The sequence below is a fragment of the Leptodactylus fuscus genome, chromosome 2 (genome assembly GCF_031893055.1).
Source record: "Leptodactylus fuscus isolate aLepFus1 chromosome 2, aLepFus1.hap2, whole genome shotgun sequence".
Lineage (NCBI taxonomy): Eukaryota > Metazoa > Chordata > Amphibia > Anura > Leptodactylidae > Leptodactylus > Leptodactylus fuscus.
The window spans coordinates 127,486,299-127,501,172 of NC_134266.1; the positions used below are offsets into that span (position 1 = coordinate 127,486,299).

At 42.9% G+C, this 14,874-nt stretch overlaps 1 protein-coding gene across 1 annotated transcript; it reads left to right on the forward strand.

The window, feature by feature from the left end:
• Positions 1–1,051: 1,051 nt before the first annotated feature.
• LOC142195067 (uncharacterized) lies at positions 1,052–14,611 on the forward strand. Its single transcript, XM_075264581.1, has 5 exons — positions 1,052–1,156; positions 2,808–2,955; positions 8,010–8,104; positions 13,323–13,424; positions 14,032–14,611. Exons 1-5 carry the CDS (start codon positions 1,082–1,084, stop codon positions 14,302–14,304), a joined length of 693 nt encoding a protein of 230 aa, XP_075120682.1. The 5' UTR covers positions 1,052–1,081; the 3' UTR covers positions 14,305–14,611.
• Positions 14,612–14,874: the final 263 nt, after the last annotated feature.

Here is a 14,874-nt window from a genome sequence, read left to right on the forward strand (position 1 = left end):
GGAGGTGTTTTCAGATTTGTTGACATTCCGGACCATAGGATGAGACAAATGTTGCCCCTTCAGGAGGCGCTACAGTCTACATTTAGTATCCCTCATATAGATACTTCTATTATATGAACTTCTATTACTTGTGGTCCCTGGGTCAAGCAAAGTTTCCATGGCCACTGATTTAGAAATGTAAGGTAGACATGTCCACAAAGAGACTTATTTCAGGCATCTTAAAAATCATTATAGACCCCAAACCAGAATCCTATACCGATGACTCATGGCAGCTACTCAGCTTGGCTTTGACATATTTATGCATTACTTACAAAGTAAACCAATAGAAACTTTTAACATTTTGGTACCATACCCCTTCCCTTCTATACGGGATATTTTCTAGATATTTGTTGACAATGTCAGGTAGGAGGGGGCTTGCTTCCACAACTGTTTTAGACTTGTCCTCAAATTATCTTTTTATTGCGGGAGATACTAACTATATTTATATGGTTAAAGAGGAATACAATAAGATGGATGCAGAGACATAGCTTAATACAAATAATAATCACATATGCATAATAGCAATGCAATTCATAAACCTATAAGCAGGAGCAATATACAGTAGAATACTATGAAGTGGATGGAGTAAATAACACTCTTATGAAAAGTGGTCATTATTAGGGCCCCTTCACATGGAGGATACTCTGGCTGATTCGGAACGTGTAAACGTTCCGAATCAGCAGCGTTTAAAGCAGGTCCCATTGCTTTCTATGGGAGCCGGCATACGCGCGCTCCCCATAGAAATGAATGGGAAAAAGCAGCCCATTCATTTCTATGGGGAGCGCACGTATGCCGGCTCCCATAGAAAGCAATGGGACCTGCTTTAAACGCTGCTGATTCGGAACGTTTACACGTTCCGAATCAGCCAGAGTATCCTCCATGTGAAGGGGCCCTTATAGTGTAGGGGAATACTCAATTTCAGGATTATTTCTTATTACTGCAGAGCTACTGATACATGTCATATTTGTTCTGTCATATAACTTGCTAATAAAAGTCTTTATCAAACTTGCCACAGGGAATAAATTGTCACCTTTTTAACTGCATGGGAGATCACTGTTATAGAAATGAAACGCTACCTGAAAATTATGTCAACACTACATGCCCTACTTACTGCGCGGTAAGCGATCTTTTTATTTACAGAAACCGAAGCAAAAAAATGGATATACTTATCTTTAAGGCCATCCTCCACTAAGGGTATGTAAATACGGAGTTTTTTGGCAGCGGAATTTGACACAGAATCCGCCTTAAAATCCCCTGCCAAAAACAGCTCCCATTGACTTCAATGGGAGCCACTCGCTTCTTTTTTCCTCTAGCTAGTAGCGGGAAAAAGAAGCATCATGCCCTGTCTTGCCGTGGATTCCGTGGCTGACTCAGCTGCAACATCTGCGGCATGAGACTCCCTCCCGATTAGGCCCATTCATTCAGGCCTAATCCAGAGCGGAATGCCGAAACGGGATGCCAGTGCACTGCATTGGTATTCCGTCACGGTTAGCTGCACGATATGTTCACAGGCGGAATACCCTTACCTTATCCTGAAGAGATCAAAGTTGTGCATTGTGCACAATAGCCAGTAAGCCAGAAGTATCAAGAAGGCTTGTAATGTCAGTAAAAGAACACATTCTATACCCACTAGCTGGGAGGACTCATTGACTGCCAGGGTAAATTACACACTTATATCATCTTATTTCTTATCCTAGCTATAGTGTTGGACAAAAGTATTGGCACCCCTGCAATTCTGTCAGATGATACTCATTTTCTTCCAGAAAATGATTGCAAGCACAAACTCTTTGGTATTAATATCTTCATTTATTTTGCTTGCAATGAAAAAACACAAAAGAGAATGAAAAAAAAGTCAAATCATTGATCATTTTACACAAAACTCCAAAATTGGGCTAATACTTGGTAGCACAGCCTTTAGACAAAATAACTGCGCACAACCGCTTACGGTAACCATCAATGAGTTTCTTACAATGCTCTGCTGGAATTTTAGACCATTCTTCTTTGGCAAACTGCTCCAGGTCCCTGAGATTTGATGGGTGCCTTCTCCAAACTGCCATTTTGAGATCTCTCCACAGGTGTTCTATGGGATTCAGGTCTGGACTCTTTGCTGGCCACTTTAGAAGTCTCCAGTGCTTTCTCTCAAACCATTTTCTAGTGCTTTTTGAAGTGTGTTTTGTGTCATTGTCCTGCTGGAAGACCCATGACCTCTGAGGGAGACCCAGCTTTCTCACACTGGGCCCTACATTATGCTGCAAAATTTGTTGGTAGTCTTCAGACTTCATAATGCCATGTACACGGTCAAGCAGTCCAGTGCCAGAGGCAGCAAAGCAACCCCAAAACATCAGGGAATCCATTATATACAATTTGGCTTTTTGACAATTCTTTTTGTGGTTTTCCATTGAAGACAAATTAAATGAAGATAACAATACCAAAGAATTTGTGCTTGCAATAATTTTCTGGAAGAAAATAAGTATTATCTGACAGAATTGCAGGGGTGCCAATACTTTTGGCCAACACTGTATCTCAGTTAGGCTCTTTTTTTTCTTGCATATACATACTGTTTTGTTTGAGGAAAAATAGGATACAGACAATTCTCATTTTCAGTATTAATTCTATGTTTACAGTGTTTCAAAAAGATCTGGAACATACCGTAATATTTGAACATTTCATATGTATTATCTCTACCTGTTATCCATTGACTGATAACTGTTGGGTTTAGTTATGTCTGTCATTAGATAAAAACTGTATCTTTCTTTTTTTTACTCCAGTTGTATCGTCACAACAGTTCATATTATGAGACTATGTGCGATAAACATTGCATCCATCACCTGTGTAATGACTCAGCACAAGACAGATGTACTATAAACTGCTGCAATTCTTCAGAATGCTTCATGTTATCTGACAATGGCAATAATGGTACGTAACTCCAGGACATAGATTATAATAAATATACTGTATACTAAATATAAATAAATAGATAGATAGATAGATAGATAGATAGATAGATAGATAGATAGATAGATAATGTATCACAGGATGGTAGATTGGGTAAAATAAGGTGCTGCCTGGTATGCGGTGGATCCAGTGAGTGGTACTGACTCCTGTGACTGTTAGTATGAGGCACCACCTGTTGTGTCCATGTCTAACCAAGCAGGTTAGGGTTAGGATTGCATTTAGGAGCTGCAGAGTTATAGTCCCTACTTACAACATGTTGCATAGGTGTGACGGGATGATGGGCAGAGCCTGCCAAACCTTACAGTTACCAGTCCAGGAGCCAAAGCAGCGCCACCTACTGGATCTACACCACACCTTTTTTTAATCACTCACTCTAGATTCATCTATCACAGCATTGCAACCATTGTTCCCAATAACGTGCGCGCGTGGGCGGCCGCTCACCTATTGCAGCCGCCCCGTTCAGCCAGAATTAATGGCCATGCACTCAACTCAGATCTGCGTCCAGAGGACACAGATCTGAGTTGAATACTGACGCGACTAAAGCAAGGAGCTGTCACAGGTCAGCTCCTTGCTTTGCCGCTAGTCGCTGTGTAGACGTGATGTGATGATGTCACATTGCGTCTACAACTGTGTGCGAGAGCGAGGCGCAGAGAGAGCGTCGGGGGAGCGAGGAGAAGGTAAGTGTAATGTGTACACTGAGGTGGAACGTGAAACTGGGGGCAGATGAAGGAGAGGACGACATGATACTGGGGGCAGAGATGGAGGGGACATGAATCTGGGGGCAGAGATGGAGGGACATGAATCTGGGGGCAGAGATGGAGGGGGGACATGAATCTGGGGGCAGAGATGGAGGGACATGAATCTGGGGGCAGAGATGGGGGGACATGAAACTGGGGGCAGATGAAGGGTGTATATGAAACTGGGGGAGAAATAGAGGGGGAACATATAATTCATGGGTGACTGTAGGAGGATTATACTGTGTGGGAGCACATGAAAAATGAATGAGAATGGGCGGAGTCAACATAAAAGTAGGCGGTACTAGGTCGCCCATCATTGACGGAGCCTTGCCCAGCTCACTAGCTGTTCCGCTCAGCAGCTTCCAGGGCTTAGAGGGAACATTGATTGCAACCCTAACTCGCTGTTATTCTTTGTTATCAGTCATTATCAAATGAATGTATATATACTTTATACAACACTCGGTCACTGTTCTCTGTTATCAGCAACTATCAGGGGATTGTAAATATAAATATATATATATCCCTTATGTATTTGATATGATGACATGAAGTAACTGTATACATGTATATATTATATGCATACAGTTGTTATGAGCAGCTGCTTCATTTTTCTTTTCCACCACTTAGATAAATCATCTCTGATTATATCTTACTCTTTTTGACTACATTAAAGTTTCCAGTCATTGGAAGGGGTGGCAGCTGCCAGGTGATCTTCCTGACTTAAGTGGGATCCTTTGGACCTACAATTTGCACCCAAACAAAGCCAGATACATTGACTAGTATATTGTACAAAGTCGAGTCACATTATTATGACCACCAGCTATTATCCACAGTAACCACCATGTGCGGCACAGACAGCATCTAGACCAGCTGGGAGTGAATAAGGTGCTGGTAGGTTGTCTTGGGTATTTGGAGCCATGATGTCTGCAATATATCCCACATTTGCTGGAGGGTGCATGGCATAGAAATCACAGAACAATCATAATGATATGGGAGGTCCCACAGTTGTTCAATTTGGTTTAAGACTGGGGAATTAGGGGGCCAGTTTTGGAAATCGCAGCATGTCAATTATACCTATGGAAATGCCCGCAGTTTCCTCATAGGTACAGTGCCTACAAGTAGTATTCAACCCCCTGCAGATTTAGCAGGCTTGATAAGATGCAAATAAGTTAGAGCCTTCAAACTTCAAACAAGAGCAGGATTTATTAACAGATGCATAAATCTTACAAACCAAAAAGTTATGTTGCTCAGTTAAATTTTAATAAATTGTGGGTCAATTATTATTCAACCCCTAGGTTTAATATTTTGTGGAATAACCCTTGTTTGCAATTACAGCTAATAATCGTCTTTTATAAGACCTGATCAGGCCGGCACAGGTCTCTGGAGTTATCTTGGCCCACTCCTCCATTTAGATCTTCTCCAAGTTATCTAGGTTCTTTGGGTGTCTCATGTGGACTTTAATCTTGAGCTCCTTCCACAAGTTTTCAATTGGGTTAAGGTCAGGAGACTGACTAAGCCACTGCAACACCTTGATTTTTTCCCTCTTGAACCAGGCCTTGGTTTTCTTGGCTGTGTGCTTTGGGTCGTTGTCTTGTTGGAAGATGAAATGACGACCCATCTTAAGATCCTTGATGGAGGAGCGGAGGTTCTTGGCCAAAATCTCCAGGTAGGCCGTGCTATCCATCTTCCCATGGATGCGGACCAGATGGCCAGGCCCCTTGGCTGAGAAGCAGCCCCACAGCATGATGCTGCCACCACCATGCTTGACTGTAGGGATGGTATTCTTGGTGTCGTATGCAGTGCCATCCAGTCTCCAAACGTCACGTGTGTGGTTGGCACCAAAGATCTCGATCTTGGTCTCATCAGAACAGAGAACCTTGAACCAGTCTGTCTCAGAGTCCTCCAAGTGATCATGAGCAAACTGTAGACGAGTCTTGACATGACGCTTTCAAAGTAAAGGTACCTTATGGGCTCGTCTGGAATGGAGACCATTGCGGTGGAGTACGTTACTTATGGTATTGACTGAAACCAATGTCCCCACTGCCATGAGATCTTCCCGGAGCTCCTTCCTTGTTTTGTACCCCTTGCCAGCCTTGTGACCCTCCACGATCTTGTCTCTGATGGCCTTGGAATGCTCCTTTGTCTTTCCCATGTTGACCATGTATGAGTGCTGTTCACAAGTTTGGGGAGGGTCTTAAATAGTCAGAAAAGGCTGGAAAAAGAGATAATTAATCCAAACATGTGAAGCTCATTGTTCTTTGTGCCTGAACTACTTCTTAATACTTTAGGGGAACCAAACAGAATTCTGGTGGTTTGAGGGGTTGAATAATAAATGACCCTCTGAATTTTCACAATTTTAAAAAAAATTAAACAAAGAAATAACATTCTTTTTTGCTGCAGTGCATTTCACACTTCCAGGCTGTTCTACAGTCCAAATGTCACAATGCCAAGTTAATTCCGAATGTGTAAACCTGCTAAATCTGCAGGGGGTTGAATACTACTTGTAGGCACTGTATAATTGTAACAGACAGTCCACACAGGAAATCTCTGCGAACTTTCGGCTTAAAGCACCGCAGGAAGAACCACGATGCATTGCCACCATGGTTTTTCCTGCAGCGCTTTTTTGCTGCGGGACGCCCCATGGGGCCTTAACCTAAAAGAGAACTGTTAGGTAAATTTGGGACACTAAACCACCCAAAGAGCAATATAAACCTGGGGTTTAGTGTCCCAGATCACCCTGCCCGCAGATAAAACCAAAACAAACCTTTATACTTATTTAGAAATGAGTCCGTTGAGTCTCATCGAACTCATCTCTGGTGCTTCCACCGTCTGCGCAGTTCTTCAGTGAAGCAGAAGACGTACTCCCCAGTTTCACTGTAGAAGTGTCAGAGGTACAGGGCGTATGCTCTAAAGTCGAGGTGTACCTCAGCGGCAGGGTTAGTACTCGTATAAATCTGTTTTGTTTTTATTCTGGGCATGAATGACTTTATTACAGGGAGACTTTAGACACTAAACCACTGGTTCATATGGACCTGTGAATGGTTTAGTGTCCCAAATTACTTTCTGGGCCGCCCAAAAGTCTACATATGAGACAGCAGACAAAGACAATGCCCCAAGAGAAACCACAGTGTTCCCGTCCATTTGGCTAAGAGACCCTAATTTGCACTAATGGGATTTATATTTTTTGAATGGTAAAATGGATTTGGATAAACAAACATCAAAATGGGTGATAGTGTCTATCAGATGATGTATGTCATTGGGCATTTTAGACCTGTGACGTTGCTGGCGCTGTGTCTGTGTAAAGGGGGTATGGCCTATTAAAAGAGGCATTGTCTGCAAAATAGAGTGTTTTATACCTAAAATAAATTAATTCCTGTCCTGCAGGCAGTTTCTAAAAATTAGCAAGTATAATCTAAAAGAGCACACTGATTTGGGTTAGCAGAGTTCTTCCACCATTTTAAGTGATGGCAAATTGCCAGGATATGTTTCTTGATCAGTGGGGTTCTGACTGCCAGAACAAACACAAGTCCTCAAATTGAAAGAGGCGTAGTATAAGAGGTGGAGCTGCTTTACAGTGTCCCCCAGCAAGCAACACTCTGATGTCCAAGGAACTGCAAAACAGCCCAGAAGGTTGGCCAGGAAAAGACAAAGATCCTTGGTTCCCTCAATTTCCAGATCAATTGGGACCTTCTGATATTTCAGCATTCTACTTATATAATGCTTTTAAAAACACTCCTGCCTCTGTATATTATTATTATTATTATTATTATTATTAATGAATGATTTTAGCAACGCACTGTAAACAATCTATGCAACATGTAGAAAAAAAAAGATCAAACTACAAAATAACCATAATCCATCAAAATGTAACACACTGAAATGTCCCTACTGACATCACTACGTATAACATTCAGTGAAAGGTCAATGCTGCCGATAATGCAGCTTAGATTTGTATTAAAACTCAATGACTGAGTATACCAACAGGCTGGTATCTTCAGGGAAAACAGCACATTTATCATATTTGGTTAAATGGTATGTCCAAGAATTTGGAAGTCATAGCCTATCCTTAGGAAAGGCCATAAATATCTTATGAGTGGGACTGACAAGCAGCTCCAACAATGATCAACTGGGCCAGAAGCAGTTGGCTCGGTGCCCTATATAATGGCTGGTACTAGTACTGTAGTTCAGCTCCCATTGAAGTTCATAAAATGCACTTTCCTTCAGAACCCATTTAAATATATGATTACAATTAAACAATACTTTTTATTAATCTTATAGGCATGCAACAAAACAGTACAAGTATGCCAAGCACTCCGGTCATGACTACAACTTCTACAACCGTGCCCACAACCACTACTACCATTGCTTACAGTGTAAGTATTGTGTTTAGAGTGATGAATGTTGACTATATCTATTACTTATGGTGTCACAAAATAAATACAGCAATTGATTGGTAAGTAAATAGGGCCTATTACCTGCAGGTAATAGCCTATTAAAAAAAAAAAAAAAAGCAGGAGCCCGCTAAGTTCCCTAATGTCCTGGCACCACAGACTCATGCAGTAAAAATTTCATGTAAGGCCGGGTTCACACGATATATTTTGGCACGTAATGTGGCAAATAGACGCCGTGGGAGCTTTTGCGGGCCCTATACGCTCCCAATGTTTTCAATGGGAGCCGGTACTGTATACCGGCTACCGTATACCGTAAAACATAAACTGTATAAACTAGTTATTGTCATAATCATACTAATTCACAGGATGTATAATGTTATATGGTGAATTACACAAAAGTTGAAATAAAAAAAAAAATCAAGAATTTTGTTATGCCCAATATTTAAAATTGTCAATATGTTATAGATACTCTAAAAATATCACATTGAAAAATGTAACTTCATCTTCAAAAAGCAAGCCCTCAAACAAATACATTGACAAAAAAAAACTTTTGGCTTTCAGGATGCAATACTTAAAAAAACAATAAAATCACTGCATCCCTAATTTGTTGATCTGTTGATAGGCCATAGATGTCTCATTTAGGAATACCCTTTCATTGTGGACCAGAAATCTGTACTGCTGCAATAAAAAAGCAAAACATGAACTGCTATGGAGAGCTCCGACCAATGCGATTTGTTGACTTGTGTGATTTTGCTTTATAATCTGTTATAAATGTCATATAAAATATACAAGAAGTCTCAGGATCAGACTCTGTTATCTGTTCTGTATTATTTGTGTCATCCATTGGCACACCATATCTCTGTTCAGGGCCGGCGTCAGCGCACGGCATAGTCGGGCAAGTGCCGGGGCCCACAGAGCCTCTGGGGGCCCCCAGCACTTGCCTGTCCCGATTTCAGCTCATCGGCGTCCGTCGGACGCCGATGAGCTGAATACTTAAAGGGATTCTACCATTAAACTACTTTTTTTTCTAATGAACACGTCGGAATAGCCTTAAGAAAGGCTATTTGTCTCCTACCTTTAGACGTGGTCTCCGCCGCGCCGTTCCGTAGAAATACCGGTTTTAACCAGTATGCAAATGAGCTCTCCGCAGCAATGAGGGCGGGCCTCAGCGCTGAAAGGCCAATGAGCGCATTGTCATGACCTGATTGTTTGTTGGTGTACTGTTCTGTCGGGGATTTGATCCGGGCTTCTGTGATCGGCTGCTGGGTTCCCTGCCAATGGAGCCATCAGTGTGCACATAGTGTTCTGGACTTCTGAACACACTTGAGGTTATACGAGTCTAACCTCAGGTGTTATGGGTCGCCATCATCCTATGGGAGGATCTGGGGGCCTTTATTAGGAAGAGGGCTGGCTCCACCAGTTGCCGGTTTTTGTGGTCCCAACCTAGAATTCTTGGCTTTAGGAGGAAGAGGAGTGATTTGCTTGTGCTTACTGACTAAAAAGGAGTTTGAGTGTTGTTTGTGTGTGAGTTGGTTTTTCCCTCCACACTTCTATTCTGCCCTTCCCTTCACGTCTGTTTGTTTGGCACTATCCGGTTGTTTGAGGTGGGTTCCAGTTTATTTTACCCCAGTCTCGTGTTTGCCCTTTCCTCACCTCTCCACTGTCCCTCTCCTCATTCCTCTTGTTTTGTACTTTGTTGTGCTGCGTGTCAGTTGTCCAGCACCTCCCGTCCGGTTTGTTTGTCTGCAGCTGCACCTTTATTTCTGTAGGGGTCACCACCCTAGAATCCCCAGTCCCTAGCTTTCTTGCAGCTCTTGCCCTGTCTGTCTGTCTGTCAGGTCTTCGTGCTAGAGAGCCAGGAGTCGTCGGGGCCAAGGTTAGCTTGGAGACAGCTGACCACCACCCGTAGGCAGGGCTTAGCTAGCCAACGTAGTGCCAGGGATAGTCTCCTTCCCCTGTCTCCTTAGTGGTGCTATCTGCAGCCTGGAATCTGTGTCTGGACTCTGACACGAACGTGACACGCATCCCCATTGCTGCCCGAGAGCTCTTTCCTGCGCCACCTCCTTCTTCTGCAGCAACTCCGCCTCTTCTGGCTTCTCTTGCTCTTGTAGTTCTATACATGAGCATAGAGAGGCCAACCCAAAATGGCCGCCGGCCGGTTCCTGCATTGAACTGCATGAGCGGCTACCCAAAAATTTTTGGGTAGCCGCTCTTGCAGTTCAATACAGGAGCTGGCCGACGGCCATTTTGGGGTGGCCTCTCTATGCTCCTATATAGAACTACAAGAGCAAGAGAAGCCAGAAGAGGCGGAGTTGCTGCAGAACAAGGAGGCGGCGCAGGAAAGAGCTTTGGGCAGCAATGGGGACGCGCTCATCGGTGTTTCAGTACTGGGGCCCGCCCTCATTGCTGCGGAGAGCTCATTTGCATACCGGTTAAAACCAGTATTTCTACGGAACGGCGCGGCGGAGACCACGTCTAAAGGTAGGAAAAGAATAGCCTTTATTAAGGCTATTCCGACGTGTTCATTAGAAAAAAAGGTAGTTTAATGGTAGAATCCCTTTAAGCGATTAAAGCAGGAGCTGAGCCTGGCGTGCGTGTGTAGGCGCGATGACGTCATCACATCGCGCTTACACACGCAAGCCGGGCCGCAGCTTTAAAGCAGGAGCTGAGCTCACAGCTCCTGCTTTAATCGCCTATGTGAATGGAGTGGGAGAGCGGAGAGAGGAGCGTCGGGGGAGCCATGGAAGGTGAGTGTAAGTGTTTGTTTTGTATTAAATATTAAGGTGGAACATAATGAAGGGGAGGGGGGAACGGCATGACACTGGGGAAGATGGGAGGGTGGAACAACATGACACTGGGGCAGAGACAGGGGACATGAAACTGTGGGCAGATGAAGGGGGAGAACGTGATGAAACTGGGGACAGAGAAGGAGGGGGCCCAATGAAACTGGGGGGGCAAATGAAGGGAAGGGGGGAGAACGGCATGACATTGGGGCAGATGGGAGGGTGGAACAACATGACACTGGGGCAGAGACAGGGGACATGAAACTGTGGGCAGATGAAGGGGGAGAACGTGATGAAACTGGGGACAGAGATGGAGGGGGGACATAAAACTGGGGGCAGAGGAAGGGTGTATATGAAACTGAGGAGAGATGGAGGGGGGCATATAATTTACGGGTGACTGTAGGAGGATTATACTGTGTGGGAGCACATGATAAATAAATGAGAATAGGCGGAGTCAACATAAAAGTGGGTGGAGCCAAATTTGCTGTGGCGCGCAGAGACGTCACATTTTACCCCTTTCTACTCTTTAAAAATTGGGAGGTATGGCATTGGTGACACCACACTCCTGCGTGACGTCACTCACTTCATCTGCGACGCGCAGTGTCTCAACTCCCCCACCTCCTTTACAAGGGGGCCCACTGAGGCTCTGTTGCCCAAGGGCCCATAAAAACCTGGAGCCGGCCTTGTCTCTGTTATAGGGTGCCACAAGACTTTTATGTTTGAAGAGATTCTCCTAGTTTAAGCCATTGAGGCCAGAGCTCTATATTGTGAAAAAGCAGCATTTTAGCCACAGCAGAAACGCAACAGCAAAAAATACTGCACTATAGATTACCTGCAAAGTGGATGGGATTCTGGTTAATCCCATCCACTCATTACAGAAAAAAAATGAAACAGAAATGCTGTAATTTCGATAATGCAAGTGTTCTTGCAAATCACAGGATGTCAAACACAATGCTTTTCCGCAGCGTTTTTTTTTTTTTTTTTTGCTGCAGCTCGCTACGAAGGGTCTTAGCCTGAAGGAGTTATCCTATACTTAAAATTAGTGACACCTCCTTAGGAAAAGTCATTCATTTCAGATTGGTGGATGTACTATTTCTGGCTCATTAACTGTTCTGTGCAAAGTGTACTAAGCTGGGAGCAGATGGATCTGGACACTGGACACGTTCGCTCCCATTCAAATAAAATACATAAATAAAGGTATCATACCTAAAATATTTTTGCCTTTCTTGACACAAAAGTTTGTAACATCACTCCCATTCGAATGATAGCTAGGCTATTTCAGAGTGTGCAGTGTATATCCCAGTCTAATAATATAAAGTCTTCTTGTAAACTCTCCCCTCTACAATCTATTCTGAATGCAGCGGCCAGGCTCATCTATCAGTCTAGACCAGGGGTCCTCAAACTTTTTAAACAGTGGGCCGGAGGCAGAGCAGGTCGCGCAGACATCGGGAGCAGTGCCCTCCAATAGGTAAAGTGAAGTGCGCTCCATGGCCTGGCCTGAGCTCCCCAGGAGCTTCATTATAAATGCACGCCTGCCGGCGTTGTCGGCGGGGCCAGACAGTAGTGCTTGGTGGGCCGCATGTGGCCCTCGGGCCGCAGTTTGAGGACCCCTGGTCTAGACGCTACAGCGATGCCTCTGGTCTGTTCCAGTCACTACACTGGCTGCCTATTCATTATAGAATAAAATATAAAATTATCACCCTTATCCACAAGGCTCTCCATAATGCCGCACCTCCCTACATTTCCTCCCTCATCTCTGTCTACTGCCTAACCCGTGTTCTCCGTTCACTCAATGACCTAACACTTACATACTCTATTATCAGAACCTCCCATGCTCGTATACAAGACTTCTCCCAAGTTGCACCACTTCTCTGGAATGCTCTACCCCGGACAATCAAATTAACTCCCAATTTCTACAGTTTCAAAAGCAAACTAAAGACGCATCTTTTCAGACAGGCCTATCACAATTTCTAACGTAAACCCTTCCGCACTATAATTACAATCCCCAAAATTTAACCCTCCTCTGTCCCCGCTCCCACATTTCCCCACATGATATGATGCCATCTAGGGCTAACTTTATAGGTCCAAGCTCCATCCACATGTTAAAGGGCACCACTAGTGATGGCTCATGAAGTTTTAAGTTTGTGTAATGACAGTCACCTCTATTACAAAAGTGTCTGACCTCTGCATAAGCAATGCTGCCTCCGATGCCGCCCCTGCTACCTCTTGTGTCACCCCCTCTACCTCATAGATTGTAAGCTCTTGCGAGCAGGGCCCTCAGTCCCATTGTGTGAAATGACTTTCTTTATAATGTATCTTTCTGTCTCTATTTGAACCCTACAAATTGTACAGCACTGCGGAATATGTTGGCTCTATATAAATAAAATGTATTATTATTTATTATCACTGTTCCTTAGGATTTGAAATGCAGATCATTCAAGTGTGATGGGACAGACTGCTATAAAACTAAGACTACTGCACAAACAAAACAGTGTCGAGTTGGAATAAAGCATTGTGAGGTAAGAAAAAAAAAACATATATATATATATATATATATATATATATACATACACACACACACACACACATATATTCTACATTCTAGAATCTTGAACATCAAATCCTGTACAGTAATAAAATAGACATGATATACATGACGCAAACTGAATGCCCATACTAGATCACCAGTTAATGTTTTCTTAATTTATTATGGGTATGGATATGTTATGATGTGCCTTTACACACAGTTCAGGGAGGGCTCAACAATAAGGCCTAATATCCTCCATTTTTGTTCAGGTTGTCTAGTAGCTTGAGGTTTTCTGAAACAATGTCCTTAGCTGTAGTATTAGTAGAGGATTGTGGCACATCTTCTCCTCTGAGCCAATCCATTATCATCTATCACTATCACCACTGGCATAAAGAACACAGATTGTTCTGTTGTCCCTTATAATGAAAATCTGGACAGATCATATTCTGACACAGAAGATCATTCTTTACAGATCAGTAAAGTGAATTTGTAGTATACGTTTGTTAGGTATGCTATAGGCTCTAAATATACTGCTCAAGAACAGACCCATGATACAGACGTACAGTAAAATTTAAATATTTCTCTTCTTTTCCATGCAGCTGCAAAAAATGGTGAAAGACGGTGCCATCTCTTATGAGGGGGGCTGCAGTAATACCTGTTCCACCAGTACTAAATCCTGTGCATCAATAACTAATGGCGACTGTTTCCAGGAATGTTGTAATGCTACAAATACTGGATGTTGCATGAAATTAGACGGTCAGGTGCACTTCAACGCTGCACCTCTTGTCCGGAAGGGTTCAATACTAAAAATATTCACTTGTGCCTTTTTTGTTATTTTCATTTCCCGCTTTCTTTCTTCTTCACATGCATAATTTTAACTATTTTAGTTAATGTACCCTGCAAATGAACTTTCCTAAGAATGTGTTTCATTTGTTTTGCCCAGTTCCCAAGGACCTACACTTTCATTGAGACTTCATACTCAATTTCACATCTACATGTTGCTATATTAGGTGTCTATTCAGTTGACCTACATTTACTAATAACCTGGTCCTAGGTGAATAGCAGTAATATTTATATTGATTTTGCCGCTGTGTGGCCCTTGGTTTAATTTGCTGTATAATAATTTTATATTTCTCTACTTCTAAACACAAATAGCTATCATTTTAGAATTTAAAATTAACAAATAAATAAATAAAGGCAACTTAATATCTTAAAGGGCTTTTCCTATCTAGCATCTTAACCACTATCTATAGGATAAGGGATAAGTTGCTGATCACTGGGGCTCCCACCAGTCACGAGAACAGGGATATTTTACAACCCATTCTGAATAGACCAGTTTATAGACATGTATACCACAGCTGCATTTTTATCAAAGGGACTACCATAGCTAGACAAGCCAGTGATCCCATTAAAATGAATGGAGCTAAGGTGCACTTGCCCAC